This window comes from Hetaerina americana, unplaced genomic scaffold (assembly GCF_022747635.1).
Source record: "Hetaerina americana unplaced genomic scaffold, ioHetAmer1.1.p SCAF_1, whole genome shotgun sequence".
NCBI classification, from domain to species: Eukaryota; Metazoa; Arthropoda; class Insecta; order Odonata; family Calopterygidae; genus Hetaerina; species Hetaerina americana.
Genome location: NW_027286069.1, coordinates 44,345,686 through 44,365,810, shown reverse-complemented (window position 1 = coordinate 44,365,810; position 20,125 = coordinate 44,345,686). Strand labels below are relative to the sequence as shown.

The 20,125-nt window shown below is 38.3% G+C and overlaps 1 protein-coding gene across 1 annotated transcript in view; it reads right to left on the bottom strand.

Moving 5' to 3' along the window:
- Nucleotides 1-20,125, bottom strand: part of LOC139697529 (uncharacterized) — a 98,851-nt gene that overhangs the window by 37,058 nt on the left and 41,668 nt on the right. Inside the window, exons 2-3 of the mRNA XM_071596261.1 lie at nt 15,183-15,283; nt 8,447-8,717 (exon numbers count right to left, since the gene is read on the bottom strand). Of these exons, the coding sequence (XP_071452362.1) occupies nt 8,447-8,717; nt 15,183-15,283 (372 nt within the window). The remainder of the gene's footprint in view (nt 1-8,446; nt 8,718-15,182; nt 15,284-20,125) is intronic.

The window sequence follows — 20,125 nt, the reverse complement described above, 5'->3', positions numbered from 1 at the left end:
GCGCGAACGGAGCGGTGGAGGGGGGTCTGCCTGGCAGGGTAAGGTGGAGGGGGCTCTTGCAACAGACCAACACCAACCTCAGTCGCCTGCGGGCTGTCGTTGAGTGAGGACACCGTTTTTAGTGAAGCAAGTTTTTTGTCCGCGTCGAAAAACAAAATGAATCTGAATTTAGAGCAACGTTATTCCGTGAAGTTTTGTGCGAAACTCGGGAAGACGGCAACTGAGACCCTCGATATGATCAAGCAGGCTTATGGGGACACTGCCTTAAGCCGTTCCACAGTATTTGAGTGGCACAAGTTGTTTAAAGAGGGTAGGGAGCTCGTTTAAGACGACCATCGCTCCGGACAGCCGTCGACGGCAAGAACCGACACGAATGTGGACATAGTGAGGACACTGCTGAACACAGACCGACCCTTAACCAGTGAAGAAATTGCAGACCCTCACCAGGTGCTCACCCGCCTCCGAGAACGCGTGAAAAGAGTCCGACCGGCCATCGCCAACTGCTGGGTGCTTCATCGTGACAACGCGCCGTGCCATGGCGCGCTCGTCGTCAGACAGCTCCTGGCCAAATACGGCGTTGCCACGTTGCCGCACCCGCCCTATTCTCCCGATCTGGCACCACCGGACTTCTTCTTCTTCCCCCTGATGAAAAGACAGCTCAAGGGACGACGTTTTGACTCGATAAAGGCCGTTCAAGAGGCTTCGACGAGGGTCATCAACGGCATCCCCAAAGCAAATTTCCAGCGGGCGTACGGGGAATGGGAGCAACGTTATACTAAGTGTGTAGCAGCTCAAGGAGCATACTTTGAAGATTATTAAGTCGATGTAAGTATATCATCAATAAAATTCTTGTAAAAAAATCAGTCCTACCACTTTTGGGTGCGTCCCTGTATATTAGAGCAAAAGAAATATAGTGAAAGAGGAGCGGGAGAATATGGAAATTTTACAAAGGAACGATGACAATGGTGAGCTATAATTGACGTAAGAAGGAAAAATCCTTGCTAATAAACAAAGATAAGTTAGGAAAATTATTACTTGAACCAGGGAAGATTCAAGAAAGAGATTGCAGAAATGTATAGAGGGAATATATGGTATGGACATTAGGTCAGCAAAATAGGACTTAGAAAGAGAATATGACGCAGGTGGGGATAGATTAGGTGTAGGCATACTAAATGGCGAGGTAGAAAGGGCATTGAAATGCCGAAAGAAAAAAGGCCGTGGGGGTTAACAAAATTCTTGCAGAACTTCTTAGAGGTTTGTGAAAACATAGTAGGAAAAGTTTTCATGGAATCATTCGTAGCAATTATGAGGAAATAATTTGGCCGAAAGATTTCGACAGATAAAAGTTAATTGCTATTCCAAAAAACGGGAAAATTAATATATGTGAGGACTGCAGAACTATAAGTTTGATTTCGTAAGGGGCTAAAGTGATACTCAAGATTATAAATGAGAAAATGGAGAGAAAGGCAAATGATTACTTAGGAGATGATTATTTTGGTTCAGAAACAGGACAGGTACGCGTGATGCCACAGCAGAAATACGTTCCTTGATAAAGAAGAACATAGAATAAAATCAAGATGTATTTGTTTTTTTGCAGATTTTGAGAAGGCGTATGATACAATTAAATTGAATAGAATTGCTTAATGCATTGCAGAAAATAAGAGTAGATTAAAGGAATAGGGGAGCGTTCGCAAACGATAGATGTCTCGGACTGTTCAGGTTGGAGTTGTGAATGGAGTGTCGGGGTGAGCAAAGTTAGGAGGAGGGGTAAGAAAGCGATATCCATAATGCCTCTGCCTTTCGACCTATACAAGGTGTGTATACGTCATGTATAAGACGTGCATATTCTTCTATGTGGAAGAAATGATTAAAAAATGGGAAGACTGGAGGTAAGAATGAAACTTGATGTAGAATGCATAAACTCGGTTAGGTTTGCGGATGATCAACCTTTAATGTGACAGTCGAAGGCGCATCGGGAAGTCATTGCAGTAGCAATGCTCAGTGCATTGGATATTCAGTGCGATAGATAAATGACAGTTTACGTATCTCGGAAATGTTTTGGACCCAAATGGTCACGGTTGTGAGGTCATAACAAGAATTGCGTGAGGGAAAAATTCACAAGAAGAATGGAATCGATGACAGGGACATTAAGTAAGGAAAATTTAAAAACAAGTGAAAACCTTGATATGAAGTGTGGTTTTGCACGGCATGAAAACGTGAATTCTCATTGAAGCAAGTTGATTGGCGTAGATTGGAGTCTTTTAAAAAGTGGGTGTGGAGACGAATGGAATAGGTGAAATGGACAGAAAGCAAACAAATGAGGAAGCGTTTGATAGTCAGCTAGGTGGAGGAGGAGAGGGTACTACGAGGAGAAATTAAGAGAAATCCAAAGGAAATATAAAAGATGGCTGCAGAGCATTATGATTAGCAATGGGATGTCGAAATCCGCGATAGAGGGAAGAACACTAGACAAACGAGGAATGGTTTGAAATAGGATAAGAACGTTGCATGGAATATAAGGAGAAAGAAAGTACGCGGAATTGAAGAGGAATCTGATGCAGTATTGGATGTCAGGCAGTGTTTTGTGGGAGAAATCACGTAGTTATCATTGTACCATTGTATCATTGTATTTGCGCCGCCTTTTTAAATCCAAAACCTACTTTAACCTTTAGAATACCATTAAAAATAATATATTTTATGTTACCCTAATTGCTACGCCCATTTTGATCCCCAAACACTTCTGATGCTCAAAACTTTCCGACTAATCCATGCCTTTGTATTTAGTCGTTTAACTGAAAAAGTAAAAATCCTTGATATTGAATTTCTGATCCCCGAGGGTCTCATTATTTCCATCTATTATTAATGTGTGATTCACTTCTACACGATTCCCCCAAGCCACCGCAAGGGCGTGCGGCGGGGATGTTAGGGGTCCTGCCTTGAATGCACATTCCAATCATGTAAACTCTACACAAATATTAGTTTGATCATGCACTCGAAAAAAGTTAATCACATAAAAGAAGGTACTTGCATGCAATAATATTCTATAACATGATACGCGTATTCAAATCATGTAGTAGAACTGTTAAAAAGCTGGGTCTATTAGACAAAGAAATAACATGCAGGATATCGACAAACCTGGCAATTCTAACGACCTCCTAAGTGATTTCTGTCATTTATATTTTGATTTATACTGGTAAGAGGAAAATACGACACTTTAAATCCATCTCTTCTACTATTTAACTCCCTGATGTTACGTACGTGATCTAACCTACCAAAGGAAGTCGGGAACTGTAATGTGTTTAACATCCTCAGATAAGTACCTTTCTTCAAATTTACGCAGTAAATTTAACCTGTATTCAAATCTGCCGGCAAGTAGTGGCTCCCATCCTAATTCTTCGAGTTGTGACGTGACACAGCAACCTTATTCATAAGAAATTTTCACAAACCTTGCTCCTCTACGTTGCCCTCGATCTGGTTCCAAAATTAAGCCTACCTCGTGAGGATCCTATACACCCACAGCATACTCAAGGTGGGGCCTAAATAACGTGAAATGACAAAGCTTCTTGACCTTCTCATTACAATTCCCAAGTATCCTTTTTATAAAACCTAACATTTTATTTGCTATTCCGCAAATTTCACGAATGTATTTTCTCCAGGACATACGCACATGCATCCTTTGTTATCGTTACACCCAAGTATTTGACCAATTCTACGTTTGTTATGTTGGTTCCCTGTGTGGTGTAACTGTTTTTGAGCGAAGTGCTCTTCCTATAAAAAATTACCGAAACACATTTATTCAAATTTAACTCTTGCTCCCATTTCTTACACACTTTTGAATTGTATTTAGGTCGTTAGTTAAAGGCATTCTATCTCATGACTGGATTTTTCTCTATGCATCACTGTATCGTCAGCGAATAGAGAAAGTTTTCAAAAAACCTGATGAATTTTGTAGGATGAGTTATCTTACGGTATAACTTCCGGATATGAATCAACACTCATGTTGCCCAAGTAGTTGGACATTTGATGCTTCAGCATAACTTGAAAATATCAAAATTTTGAGGAAGTGTACCTGGTCCGAACACAAGTAAAATTTTCGGTCGCGTTCCGCAAAGTGAGATTTTTAACTGTCCTTTTCTTTAACAGTAACATCTCACAGAGTTCCGGTAGATGCCTCCGTTCAAATTTATCGAGCTACGAGGCCGGAAATTAGTGCTGTCCAATCACATAAGGGCTTCAAGTTATCTATTAATCTTGATTTAAGTTCGACTTAAGTTTCTGGTGTATTCAGGGCGTTCAGGGTTTAAATCTTTTTGCTAGAGTCAACAGCTCTGCTGGCACAGTACTTGTAGCTCAATTATTATATATTTTTTTATGGAGGCGTATTTAAAAATAATTATAATACGCTATTGATTTTGTTGTTACACGGAATTCAGGAATAATGTCATGGACCAAAATATTTGAGCTTTGGAGTAACACCTCCAATCGTTCCCTCCTGTTTCATAACAACTCGAAGGAGAACACCCGTTTGGGGGCCATGGTTGGCCTCCGAATCCACTGCTGTGGTGGACACATTCAAGCATTAACTCTGCCCCTGAATGCTAGACCGAGAATTTATTTTAGCAGCCAATAGCCCTATAAGTTTAACTTCACACATTTTCTTTAATTTTGTTTCGTGCCAGAACTTCATTTCTCTCCCTGGAGCTGATTTGTCGGAGTTACTCTCCAACCGTTCTGCTCAGTATTTCCTGTCACGGACGCGAGGTTGCGCGGGCGGTGAAAACAGGACGAACCGATATGATTAAAATATATGCTTATTATAGAGATATATTTGATTCCTCAAACAATTTTCTCTTCTGTCTCTCTTATCTCCGCCATTAACTCCTCGTCTAATCACATTTCATGTCGTAATGAATGTTCTCCAATCCTAAATTAACATTTCATCCCATGAAAAAATAGCAAAAGCCAACAAGGTCTTAATTTTAGCAGTTGCCAACGTTCCCATATTAGATTTCTCATACCAATCCTCTCCGCAATATCGCATTTAGCATGACCGTGATTCCATTTACCAGTTATAATCTCTATATGCCTTCTCCGCTGCGTTTAAGCATTGACAAGCATAACTAAAATTATCCTTAAATACTTGAACACCTCTAATTCCCTCCTTGTTATTTTACATAATGATATTTACATCTAAATCAACCATTTAGCAGGTATAAAATCTCTTAGGACTAGCCAAAAAGATGCACAATACATCTAATTACAAAGCCAGCCCTAAATTCTCGTCTGTGACTTTCGTGGTAGGTGTTGCCAACCTCCACCACGTCCTTAAAATCATCAGAGCTCTCCCTCAAAATACTTTCCTACTGCTTAATTCAAACGACTCCTTGCGGAAATTTGTGACGCAGAACACGCAGAATTTTCACGACGAATTTTTCTTCCCCAGCAATCAGTGCCTTCTCAGATTTTTCCCGTCCCGTGGCGCTTCCGCGTGAATCTCCAGCTACGTCGCCCATCTCTAGACGATACAAACTAGCATGATTTTTACATAACTGTATTATCAAACAACTACGCACCTAAAGTAAGAATCAACAACGACCTCACTTATTGCAATCTCTCCTCGTTGTTTCGAATTTAGCAGCTCAAAATTGGAGTATTGCTTAAACTTTACCATCCAACCCTATATTCTCCCTTAGCCATACCGTTTTAACTCGCAACAATACTTATATCGTTCCTTCACGTGACTATTTTAAGCTTTCCAGCCACCCGAACAAACTCAATAAGCTACATCGATATCCTATACTCTTGACCCATCTTACAGTCATCTAGCGGTCTCTTCACACTCAATATTTCCACCCACTCAAATTTAAATTAAAGCAGTGAATTTTTTGACACCGTTCTAGAGGTAATTACACGTATGATGCTGCCATTGTTGAGGTTTCGTAATTTCATGGGTTCTCCAACATTTTTCTCCAAAAATCGTTGTCTTATTATCAAGAACTCCGTGAAGAATGTGAACTGGGAACTCAATACTTCAGTCAGCGTTACTTGGAAAATGTATTTTCCGAAACAAATTGGTGTTTAATAGCATCAGATAGCAGCATATGGCACTAATTTTTAGGCACAATTCTGCTAAAAAAAGTCTTTCTTGCTGGGAAAAAATCACATTCCTCCTTACAGTACTAGCTATATAAATAAATGCTGTTCCCAAACCAATCTGGCAAGGTCAGACTTTTACCGAAAGGAATGTTGCGACATTTGTAATTTAGATTACAACTAACTGCATTTTACTTTTATTCATAGAACCATGTACGTAAAAACCCTGCAAAATATTTTATATTTCTATCACATGAATATAATGCTAGATCTAAAATGAGCTTATATAGTCGATCTTTCATCTTTACACGACAACTCGTTTTGTGAAAGTGGCTTATAAAATTACTCTCACATGATTAATTTAAAACTTAAGTCTTGCTCTAGGTTATTTGGATTAGAGATAAGCTTTTCAAGTTGAAGCTATTGGATTTTCGGCTTCTTCTTTTGATCAGGGAGCTGGAGAGAAGGCAGCCGTAGCAAATGTAGTTTATTGACCGTGATATCTCTGGTTTTTCGAAGTTCCGGCTCTCAAAACAATCACAAAACTTGGGTTTGAGTTAGGATATCCCTCGGCATCACGTTGCTAACAACGAGGATTCCTGCAGTTTGTGGACGAAGACTCTATTCACGAGCTCTGTTCTCATATTAAACCAATTTTACAGTTTAATATATCTCGTCTCATCATTGGTGCTCTGAATGCGTTGTCGATGGCATATTTGCCGACTGAGAGACACAGAAATAATACGGTATAGCTAATTAGTTAGTTGGTGATGCCACAACGATAAAATTTGAAAATAAAAGTTAAACAAGGGCGCGTGATGTAGAAAAAGAGGGTTAAAACAATTTATAAAACCTTTTTCCTCCATTCTCACGCCAAAGGAACGGCAAAATGCGTACACAAGTCGTTAATAGCGGCGAAATAAAGTAATAATCTAAAATATCTCGAGGTTGGATAAAAACTATTTTAAATCAACGCATGTGCGTTTGTACGTTTGTATACTGATGTGAACAAAAACCCTACGATAAACGCAGGCAGTAACTTGCAAATAGTGAATTCCGGGGCTAAAGAATAATAATGAAAACGAAGCGAAGCAGTTCTTCGCGTTGTAGAAAATTCCATGAAAGCATCGCAACAATCGACCGCATATTCAGACGAATTCAAGACAACAATGACTGGAAGGAACTGCCCGAAGTAAGGAGCAGATGACTTCCTTTAAAAACCTAATGAAGGGCAAGAAAACAATAGTATGGCGAACTTAAAAAGAAAAGGGAGTAAACTGAAGGTATTCATTGAGATGAAACGGCTGCATTTCAAGGAATGATCCCTTCAATCCACTCCCTCTTCTTTTAACCTCACCATACTGTAACCTAATTATCTATATTAAGTTTTCTTGGAGAACGTCGCTATAGCGATTATTTCCCATTTCCTCAATTTTAAGATTGTTACAACCAAAAATCCCATTTGTTTAGTTGCTAAACTTCAGACCTAAGGCGTTGATTCGACAAAGAAAATGTTTATACACGAAGAGAGCATCTTAAGACTATACCCAAAACTCGTGTAAGTTATGTACTCATTCTTCACGGGATGAAGATAAAAGCAACAAAGGTTAATTTTTATAATAATAAATAAATCTCTTATGGCAATTAAAAAGTTGCAAAAATATTTGAAACAATATAGATTAAACTTTAGGGAAACTAAGGTTCAATAAAATTATATAATATAATCTAAATGTTCTTATATAATAATGTCATAACGTAAAAAGTGGTTACTTAGAGAACAATGATGATAAAAGTTACATGGAGTGTGACAAAATACGATTCATTCCTGTCATTGGTACAGTGGATGAGCAAATCCTGCTATTACATTGTCCATTTATGTTTCAATTATCTAACGCCTGAGTTTATGGACCTATGGCATTTGTTTTTGGATATATTTTTTGCGATAAAGTAATTATTTTAGTGATTATTGAATATTCATAAATATAATTGACTTATTATTCTCAATTCAGGATTGATTGCCGGCAGTGCGATTCTATATATTAAATTATCTCGAAATTGAATGATTTGAATTTATGCTACTTTTAATATCTTATAAACAATAAATGTGCATGTCAGAAATCTGGGAATTTTGAAAAACGGGAGAACCATGGACGTACTATCCAAAATGAACAATTCAATTTATTACTTCAATCTTCTGTGTTAGGGGTTGAAAAATTTGAAAGACGCTTTATTATAACCCTACATACATGAACGTTAAGTTTTCCTTTGAAAACACGTTCTTGTAATATTTCCAAGAATTAGTATTCGCGCGGGCTTCAGAATGTGGCTCGCAAAAAGTTCGCAGGATACTCACAGTAAGATGCCTTGGCGTTGCGCGGCGATAGGGTGCAGCAACGCCAAAGTGCCGCAGCGACGATGGCCAGAATCAGGAGGGCGCCGCCGGCGAGCGCGCCAACCGCGAGCGGCAGTTGATCCTCCGACACGCGCCACCGGCCCCACTGCCACCCCCCACCCACGCCGCCCCCGCCCGCCGCCGCGGCCGCCGCGTCGTCCACGCCCCCTAGCAGTCCGCCGCCAGGGTAAGTTCCCGAAGAAGCAGACATGGGTGGAGGCGTGCCCTCGTCCTGGAATAGGGGATCGTGCGTGCGTGCAACATGGCTTTAGAAAATTTCTGAAACTGATGGGCAAAAATAATAGACGTGGAAATTGGCTAATGGAGATATTGAAAAATTAGCCACAAAAGTCGACTTGCAGTTGATCAGGGATGTCATTGTTTTAATTTAAATGACTATTTACCTTTCACAAAAAACTATACGGTCAACGCTGTCTCAGGTCACTTCCAAGTACTTGAGTGAATATTTATCCCTTTGGTATTAGCTATTGTATTACTTTCAGTTATACCAACGACTCATTAAAATTACGATTTACTTTCAGCATATTCGTGCTACCCCTTCAACATAAGACATCATCATTTCATGCGTTCATAAAAAGATTGACAAAAATCCTCCTGAGTGAAACAAACTTTAAAAAAGAATTGAATTTTCTGAAACATATGGCCAAAGTGAATAAATACCAATCGAATGTCATGGAACATATTCTTAATACGAGTAGAACTCTTATGAGGCTAACAATGCCAATGTTTTGCGACCTTGTCCCCTATGGAAAATCATAAAAAATGGTTTGGAGTGCCGATCTTAGGAAATATTTCATATACAGTTTCCTCAAGCTTCTACATAGGCAAATACAGAATAGCCTAATACACGCCTAAACCCTGAAAACATATTTGTTCTACGCCAAAGACTCCATTGTTCCCTCTCAAAAAAGTGGCATTTATTAAGCCCATTGTGATCATTACCCAGGACAATATATATTGGTAGAATAGGTGTTGCCATTAGTTGAGATGGTGACCGCTGTGGAACTTAATCAAGAGGACAATGCACTGTGAAGAGGCAAATGTGATGTGAGGAACAAACCTCGTCCTCTTCACCCCCATGACCAATATGTCGTATGTATTTGAAGAAAAAGTTTGAAAATATACCTGATGATGATGTTATGTATCGACACCTGGGTCGCATGATTAATAATTAAGGGGAATCCACAAAGTTTTTATTTTTCTTTCCGTAATGGATAATTTCTACATGGTCACACCTGATATGACCGAAAATTTACTCATTGTCAGAAGTATTATAAGATATGTAGAAACCAACTGAATGGTCAAGAAATTTTTCAATTGTATTAGCTTAAATGTGAATAACTCCATTGATCAGGGAGAGCAATGTTTGAGGCAAATAGAAGTAATTTACTGAAGGTTTCAGCCAAAAGCAGAATAATATTCCCATTCATTTGAAAAATATGACAACAAAACTTTAAATCTCAGTGTCATAGTAAATTTGTATTGTACATTTGCACAAAAAATATCTAATGGACATTGTCAGTGGGTTCCGAACTATCACGAACACTGTCCCTCCGCAACTGGACTACAGAGTGGCAACAGAACTAGAAAATTTTGGCATATGTACTCTTTTTACGAGTGCAGTTTGCACACTGAATTTGGTGAATCGAAATGTATTTTGAAAAATAATAACTCATGCCTGCAGAAATCTTGGATTATGAATGAACCCAATTAATTTGATTTCATTGCACTTGAAATTAAAATCATGCATAGTAAATGGGACATGTAAAACTATCTTCAAAGCATTTTCGTCATGGCAAAACTCCACAGCATCTCGTATGGTTGGTAGTGAAACGTTGAAGTGCCATAGAATTTCCTATTAAGATAAATAAAAATGTTTCAGATTTGACCTTTTTTCATTAATATAATTCCATACTTACTGGTATATGCATAGATGTATTAGTGCATTAAAGATGTTATAGTAATATTGGGACAGAGAGGAAGACTAGCACTAACACTAGACAAAAGTTTAAGTCTACTGAGAGAAAATGGACAAATACGAAGAGAGCAAAAAATGTTGCTGGAGGAGATATTGGGAGATAGTGGGATTTCAAATGCCGTCATGGAAGTAAGATTTATAAATGAGCGGGGAAGATAAAGGAAGAGAATAAGATTTGCGGTCGGCAGAAAGCCAGGATGGAGGTAAAGGGAAGAAATATTAATGAGACAAGCAAAAGAAATGCCACGAAATATTGAGTATACTTGCAATATTTGTCAGGAACCGTCTAAAACCTACCTTTTCCTTTGAATTGAGGAAGAAATTCTAATTTTCCGTAATATTGCTATGATCACTGGATGCACGAAAGAGTGGAAAATATTTATGGTTTATTGTAAGCCATATTTATTGATTTAATATTATTTTTAAGATTAATTCATTAATAAACTCGAAGAAAACCAACTAAGGATCTTAAGTATTAGTATTAGTAGTTAGCAGGAGCGACAGTTGAGGTCATTTGTGCCATTAGGGATAGGTAGAATCGATAGGGGTAGGTTTTTCATGGAGTGTTAGAAATGTGGAAAGAAATCATAGGCTGGTCCACAATTTAACGTCCTATTCGATGGACGGCACACTTTACTGGCAATGCTCTCCATTCAGCATCCCAAGTAGAGATAATGTCACCACTGAAAAATCCTGCCCCCCTCGGGATTCTAACGCATGGCCTGGGGGTGGGAAGTCAGTACCCATCGCAACAACCCGATCTTCTGGGCTCTCAAATAATAGTGGTCACGTTGTTTACATCACTAGTTGAAAGAGTTAAGTAATTATTAGAAAATTGAAATTTAAGAAATACTTGAAAAATACCAGAATATAACATTTTCATATGAAAGTAGAAGAGCATGAAGTAAATACCAATACTCAAATATGGTTTTTCGAATAAAATTTATTTTTTGCGCTCATTTACCATTCCTTAATGTAGAGCATTAGTTTTATACCTTAACGACGTTAACAATAATTCATAAGAAATTATCATCTCATTAATTTTCTCCAATTTTATTTTGTTGCTTTAAGAATATAACTGTTTTCCAGCGTTAATGTGTTTAAATTTATTCTATTTGATGCTTTTATTAAACGCTGTACAAAATGTCTGGGTGAATATTGAGTTTGCTCAACTTCATTCATAAAATAGTTACATTGAAGCCTAAATGGCAAAATACATTCACCTAAAAATTTAATGGCCTTAGAAAACTTGAGCGATGTCAGCGGTAAGTTTTTATGCTCTCGTAAATATTTATGAAAACAACCATTTCGTTTTTCAGAGCGCATTTATTCACAACCGCAGCTGCTTCAAAAATAACTGATCCGGCGATTAGTTCTTTGTAGTTCCCCACTCACAACAGTTCTGATTTAAGGTAATATTTTCGTCTCTTCATACGGGAGGCGTGTATTTCATCTCCTGTATTTACTTGCTTTCACATCTGCCACTATTTATCTCATGCGTGGCCTACCTCCTAAGTTCTTTCACTTTTCCTCTCAGAAACGTCTTCAGAAAACAATTTCGTCTGACGATGGGTTTTGTGTCTTCTCTTTTACTGTTTTGCATTGACTTTTTTCTGCTCTCTTATTTGAAAAGACTTCTGGTTTTTATTACATCCCTCCATTTGATCTTTATCGTTCTTTTAAAGTACCACATTTCCAATAATTTCCATTTGTTTAAACTTTGTCTTTGCCTTGATTCCCTGTGATTTATTAGGAGATATCGGGTTGGACTGGTTTCCAATATCGAGCACTCATCAGAATAACTTTTTAGCTTCAGCTATTCTTCTAACTATTACCTCCTTATTTTTCTAATGCTGGTAATCCCACATTCCAATGAGAAAACACTTCACTGATTGTGTCTTCTTGCTAATTTTTATATTTGTGGCTATCTTCTAGTCTTGTACCGAAGATCTTTACATTGGTTTTTATTTTACATAATTCTACAACGGAATTCAGCATGCTCATAAATTTCTCTAGGGATATAAATTTCTATCGCATTTTATTTGCATCTACGAGGCATAAACGTTGGAGATAGCAGATTGAAGTGCATCAACCTTATGAAAAAATTGTTTCATACTTCGCACATGATTTTCTCCACTCATCAGGCAATTTTCAACTTTCAATCAAATTCCAGGAGTTTAGAGCATTTTTTTAATTTTCATGAAAAATTGGTTTGGTTTATAAACATTCTGAAAGACATTTTTTTCTCTCTACGTCTTGAAAATTCGAAGTTAGCTCAATAGATCCAACTTATGATACAACTGTAAGACCATTTTTCCGCGAATATATGACTAAAAAATTGGTCTTTACAACAGGAAGAATCATATTTCAGTTGACACCATCGTATACTTTTATTAATCCAGAATTGTGAATAAAATTCGTTTATTCTTTTCCATTCTCACCTTCACAAGCAGAATTAAAGCCGAAATAGATTCTCTCGCGTTCCTGCTTTTTCAAGGAGAACATCTCACTCCTCTCTTTCGTATAGACGTAGTTATTCTTCTTTCACTGAAGGGGGAAAATAGAAGATGATTATATTTCTCGCCTGAATCTATTATGTCCATTATTTCCAGAAGTTTGGGAACCTTATAAACGCGATAGATCATAAAGTATGGCATTGCATTGTAATTTCAATCATGATAAGTATTTCGTCAACGTTGCTTTAATTTTAGGGAAACTACCTTACGCATTCTCTTCCGCTTTAAAGTTATTTTAGATTTCCTTTTACGTATCTTCATTATTCTTTATCATCAGTCATAATTTCACTATTTACATCCCTACTCGTTAAACAAAATGTTTCATCCGAAATATGTTACTTATACATTTAAGTGGCTACTCACTACCCCATCGGTAGTGCAACCTTTCTGCTTACTAGATTATTTTGAAATTTTTATGAAGCTCTTTTTCCCTTGTTTAAATTATAATTCTTTCACTGCTGAACCTATTTCTTCAGATATCCAGCCACTTTTCTTTCTTCTCTCTTCAATTAGCTCTGGTGCTTGCTTCGAGAAATACTTGCAGGCTTACCAACAACAAGTTTTCCTCCGTTAAGTTTTGCAGTAACCACTGGCCAACTTTTCATTTTTACACATATTGACTTGCCAGCATTAGTCTATACTAAGGCATTTTTTTGTGACCAGACATGTTTTAAGATTTAAAATAAAATACGAGGGTCATCCGGAAAGTAGTACCCGTTCGTGCCGCATGAAGTGCTGACGACGCGAGTAGCCGCTGGACGAGGTCAGATAGCTTCAGTGGCTTGTCTGCCTTCTCTGAGCCAAGTTGCGTGACGCTAGCATTGCCTGTGTTGTTTCTGTGATTGTTTACAATGTTTAAAAAAATTGAGAACGCCGCCAGTTGTGAAGTGAGGGCAGTGATTAAATTCCTCAATGCAAGAAACGTTCGCCCATGTGATATTCATCGCCAATTAAAGGAGGTGTATGGAGACAATGTAATGGACGAGTCGTCTGTTCGGCGGTGGTGTCGCAACTTCAACATGGGGAGGGGGAACACACACGACGATGAGCGTTCGGAGAGACCGTCTGTCATTACAGACCAACTGGTGAGCTCAGTTGACGAATTCGTGAGGAACGATCGGCGCGTCACAATTGATGACATCTGTGAGCATTTTCCCAATGTTTCTCGAACAATTGTTCATGAAATTGTTAAACACCATCTGCATTATGCAAAAATTTGTGCAAGATGGGTCCCTCGCGTATCTCAATGAGCTGGCGGCGAAGGACTATGCAGCAGGAATACAGAAACTTGTCACACGTTATGACAAATGCCTTAATTTGCTTGGAGATTATGTTGAGAAGTAGTTTAAAGTATCCTCTTTCAAATAAAATTTTTTATGTTTGTTAATATTTACTTTTGTGTCTTTATTTCACGAACGGGTACTACTTTCCGGATGACCCTCGTACATAGCATTCTCTCATCGTCACGAAATAGTGAAATTTGATTATCAAAATACTGCTTTTTTATAGGTGAGGTCACAAATTTAGCACGAACATTCAATGTCGCCTACTATTTAACTTCATTACTTATATACGGGTGTTACTCTCCCACAAGGAGAATAATCTACCAATTACTGAGCATTCTGGATACATCATATATAGAGTCATTTACGGTAATGTATTTTGATAATGTGCGAAGGAATTTAGTAAATTGTATGGAAAAAAGAGGCACTAGGGCTAACCTTAAGGCATTTAAAAATATTTCATAATATCTATCTAACTCAATGGAGTGAACTATTTTTTGCATTAACAGATCAAATATTCAATATAAATCACTTCGGACATATTCAGTGAAGAAAGTGTTTAGTTACGTGGGAAATGAAATCAGTGCATTCCTTCAACCGATTGAGGAAACTATTAAAATGTACTTCAATGGTGTTTATTATAAACATTTAAATATTATAATGAAGGTATTTGAAAAAACGTACAAAAACCGGTCGAGTTAGGATGAAGTATATTGAAACTGTCTTATAGCACAAAGGCGGTAGTAAGTTTGGTTTCCACCTTGGCCATGCAGGAGTCATGTATCCTGGGAAACCCCATAACTAGCCAAATACAGCCAGACCTCTGGCCAAAAAGATCCCAAAAGGGAAAAAAGGAGACCACAAAAAAATATAAAAACTAATTTCATAGGTGTACTCACCTCGGGCCACATGCGTGCTACCAGAGTGACAGACTGCTGATAGATCTTGGTCCTCTGGAGTCTGTTTTCTGTCTCTGGCAGGAGGAAGGCAGGGTATACATCTGCGGAACGGAATAGAAAAGGGAATTCCCTCTTAATCAATGTATTACGAGAAGCATGCTGAGGAATTATCACCAATTCAAAAAAGAGAAAGAAATAATTACTTTATGCGGGTTAATTAGTCAATGAACCTGTAGAATTAAATAAATAATTATTCTTAGAGTGGGTGGCATGCATATTATGCCTATCTCCACTTAAATTACCTTAAAAATTTGGCGGTAAGTACGAACGGAAGGAAATGTAATTATATGGAAAAGAGCATGTATTTGGAGCTATATTTTTCGTTTCTTCTTCATTAATTAACTTACACTTTACCCCGATTTCAAGTAAGAACTTATTCCGGCTTTTTTTACCACGTTCTTTTTATGTCATTGACTTTATTTGTCCTCTACTTTCGATAGTCAAATATGGCATAGTGACATAATTAATGACATAGTTTCTTAAAAATGAATTTATTTATTTATTGGAATTTTGATAACTAGCTTATATTACTATTGTACCATACACAAAGGTTTCTACTATCCATTTCAATATCTTATTGACAGGTATTCATCGGGATGGAGAACTTTTCATTATAATATTCTTGAGCTGGCACTACTTGTAATGGGGTACATTGCTAACGCATCACGGACTTACATGTACCCTTCTTACATCTTTAGACTCCCATTTTGAGATTATTCCTTAAAATTTGACATTTAATTACAGAAACAGAAAATATGCAGATTAATTTGACGGTAAGATTTTCATTTAGATGGAATAACTTATTTTGATTTTGTTTCTGGTTTCAATTCATCTACTTGATGCCAAAATTCTCAGGTCACTCAAGAGATTAAACATTAATACGTCATGAATCCCCCAAATAAGAACTGTTATGTCACTTAATATGATGAATATATCTCGTATACTATACAGTAAACCGTTCCTTCATTAATAAAATTATCCAGCCAACATATTGATTACAGCGATGATTAAGTTTTAGATATGAATTTTCAAAGACTGTATCTTTCATGGCATTCTAAAAGGTCACCTCTCTTTTTCTATCTCTAATTAATAACAAAATTGACCAGAAACCCTCAGGCTTGCCCCCTCCAGTGTGGCCGCTAGCTTAAATTCCTTGATGATCTGCCTTTGTTCCTTCCTTATTTCCCATACCTTATCCAATGTGGCCGCAGAGTAGTTTTAGCTCACAGGAACCTGACATTGCGAGAAGCAATCCTTGGATCAATGCTGAAAACAATGTTTTTGCCGCAGCTCTTGTCTTTCATCTCTTATCATCTTCCTAGGCAATGTTTTTTAATGTTCGAAGCTGAAGGTGGAGGAGCGGGGGAAGGGGCGAAAGAGTGGAGTAATATGGTTGTTTAACGAAGTGAGCTCACCTTTCTCTTTTAAGAGTGAACTGTTTGCTGACAACAGTTTGCAGCAAGAGGATCGTGAAAGTTCTGCACGCAATCAGTAAAACTCGGAAGGACCGATGAAGAAAACACAATCTGCTCGTGAGGGCCGCTGCACGGCTGGCAAGAATATGGCCAGGGGAAAGTTAGGGGCACAAGAGCGAGAAGATGACGCGGAGAGAGAGAGAGAGATAGAGAAAACGAAAGGGGGAATGAAACGGGCTTACGGAAGGGATAAAGTTGGGGGATGAAACGGGAGTAGGCCGAAGAACGCGAGGAGATGAGGAGAGCGGCGGCATCGGAAGAGAAATACGTACGAGGGATCTAGGGCGAGGCCACCATTTTCGGGCCCCGGAGTGCAAAGGGTAAGCGCAGGGGTAAACCCGGCTTATTCTGTCGAAAAAAACGGAAAAGGAAAGAAAGGAATATGGAGGGGAAAGGTAAGAAGAATTAGATGCCCGGCAGGGGTTAGCCGATGGTCTTACGTAGGACGAAAAGGGAAGGGAGGAGAAAAAATGAAGCGTTGAAGTGGGAGATTGTTTTAGAAAAGAGAGAGGGAGAGAGAGTCTAGGTGAAAATAGAGTAGGAGGAAGAAAATGGAACGATGGGAATTAAGAGAAGGAAATATTAGAAGGGAAAATTATTCCTCAGTGGATGGCAAAGGAAATAAAATCATGGACAGATATAGGGATGGAAAGTACGTGTGGAGTGGGAAGGAAGAGGCGCGCGAGGTCGTCGAGGTAAATAAGAGCAGCAAGGGGGATTAAGGCCTGGGGAGGGAAAGTTCTTAAGAACTAGGAGGTTTGAAGGAGCAAAAGGCAGAGAGCCTTGAAGAAGCAAACAGTAAACGGAGGGAGGAGGCGTGACTGGAAAGAGAATTGCGACCCAGAGTGGAGGATAAAAGCGCTGAGAGGAAGAAATTATGATTTCCCTCATCTAGTTAGAACAGAATTTCATTCACTTCAATGGAAGAAACACTGTAAGCTATGCATTCAATCTACAAATATGACATACTTAACATTACAGAATACGTTTGAGGCATAGGTAAGTATTATTATCAAAATCGACGTTGAAACTTACGAGGAAGTAAATTGATATACTATTACGTGCATTGGCGGAGCTACTTCATGGCGTGAAAAGAAGAGATAAAACGTTTGCTGCGCCAGAGCATAAAATATTCGTTTGCAACATGTTTTTTTAAGGAGCATCTTCTTCCACCTCGAAATATAAATTCGTCTGTACATTAAAATACTGTTTCATATAGTGGATATCATAAATAATATCTCAATAAATTTTTCAAATCAGTATAGTTACCGATGCACATAAAAGGCTAATGTCGTTGACATACGAATTTTGTCTGGGATTTCCATAGTTTATAAAAATTAAATTGTATAACATCAATTAAATATTAAGTTTGAAGGTTGAAATTATAAGAAAATGGATGCAAATGAATCATCAATTGAAGACGTCTATCATACATTGAGCGAGCTGAAACGAGGGGAGAGGCACAAAAGTATGAAAGAGACAGCTTTGAAGAACGTCTTGACGGCTATGAAGGACAAAAGGGGCATATCACGATGATACTTGTCTTGAAAAGTGAGTGCTCCTTAAGGGTGTTAAAATATGGAACGAGAGTACATATTCTAAATATGCCTTAGGAAAAAGTTGAAGTAACGATTTTAAATAGTTTAAACTATTTAAAATCGTAACTTAAAAAAAGTAAATAGTTTAAACTATTTAAAATCATAATATTGCTTCCAGAAATAATGACATTCGCCCAGAAATAAACATTTATGAGGATGATTAGCAGTGAATTAGTTCATTCAGTTTAGTTTATTTGGAAACCATGCGCCCAATTGAAGTGTATCAAGTGTGAAGACAAATATTGGTAAGAGGGATAGAAACGGAGGACTTTGACAGGAGATGAGGGCGAACAGAGAAATAAAGAAAGAAGAAAGGAAAGTGGGAGTGGGAGTTAGATAAAGGGACGACATTGAAGACAGCACATGATGAAGCGAGACAGAAAAGGTGGATGATGAAAACGTCACACTGTAAAAAGTTTGCTCCTTTTTTTTACAGCGGCGGGGATTGGAGAAGGAAGATGCGTGGTAAAGAATTTGTAGGGGGTTGGTGCGTAAGGGAGAATGAAGTAGAGGGGTGGAAGTGGGATGGGGATTGGGAAATTAAAAAAAAGGACTGAGGGGTGAGAAATTAAATGGAAGAAGATATTACACGTGGCAGAGAGAGGGAAATGGGGACAACAAAGATCACGGAAGGGGTTGGAAAGGAAAAGAAAATTGAAAAGGGAGATGACTGGGTGGATATGGAAAGAAAAGTAGTGGTAGAAAATTAATGTGGACGACAAATGAATGAAACCAAGATGATGGTGATGGCGAGAGTAGAAGAAAAACTAGGGTGTTTGGAAGATACCGGGAAAGGAATAAGTAAGGAAAAGCCAAGCAATGAATTTGAAATGAAACAAACAACGGTAGCAAGAGCTTTGAGCACTGTGAGCAGACCTTAAAAACCCTGCTACATTATTCAGTAAAGACGAAAAATTAAAGAGAAGTAGTAGCGTAAAACTGGGTTAAAAACGGAGGTTTGTTTCCAAACGCAAAGCTAGAGTATTCAATACAGCCCAAACACTTCCATTGGGATCAACTGAGTCAGTTCGTACTTTCAGGGCAAAGTTCGTACCACCCTGCAATGGAATATGTGAAATTGAACAAAAAATCTTGAGGAATGATAACATCATCATTTCAACTTTTATTACTTTCGCTCACTCAATCTTGCATACTGAGCTTAACGACACGACATTCGTTTCAAACAGAAAATGATTTCTTACGTGTACCAAGACTTATTTTTCTCATGGAACAACAGAATCATGTGAAATGCCGTGATTCATAACCCCGCTCGTGAACGAGAACCAACTTATTAGTTCCTGTCGATGGAAATAATTATTCATGCATCCCATAAATTTCTCATTATATAGAAAAGAATTAACATTCTATTCAAACACTCGCATGTTTGCTGACAGTTTGATATACGAGGGTCATCCGGAAAGTAGTACCCGTTCGTGCCGCATGAAGTGCTGACGACGCGAGTAGCCGCTGGACGAGGTCAGATAGCTTCAGTGGCTTGTCTGCCTTCTCTGAGCCAAGTTGCGTGACGCTAGCATTGCCTGTGTTGTTTCTGTGATTGTTTACAATGTTTAAAAAAATTGAGAACGCCGCCAGTTGTGAAGTGAGGGCAGTGATTAAATTCCTCAATGCAAGAAACGTTCGCCCATGTGATATTCATCGCCAATTAAAGGAGGTGTATGGAGACAATGTAATGGACGAGTCGTCTGTTCGGCGGTGGTGTCGCAACTTCAACATGGGGAGGGGGAACACACACGACGATGAGCGTTCGGAGAGACCGTCTGTCATTACAGACCAACTGGTGAGCTCAGTT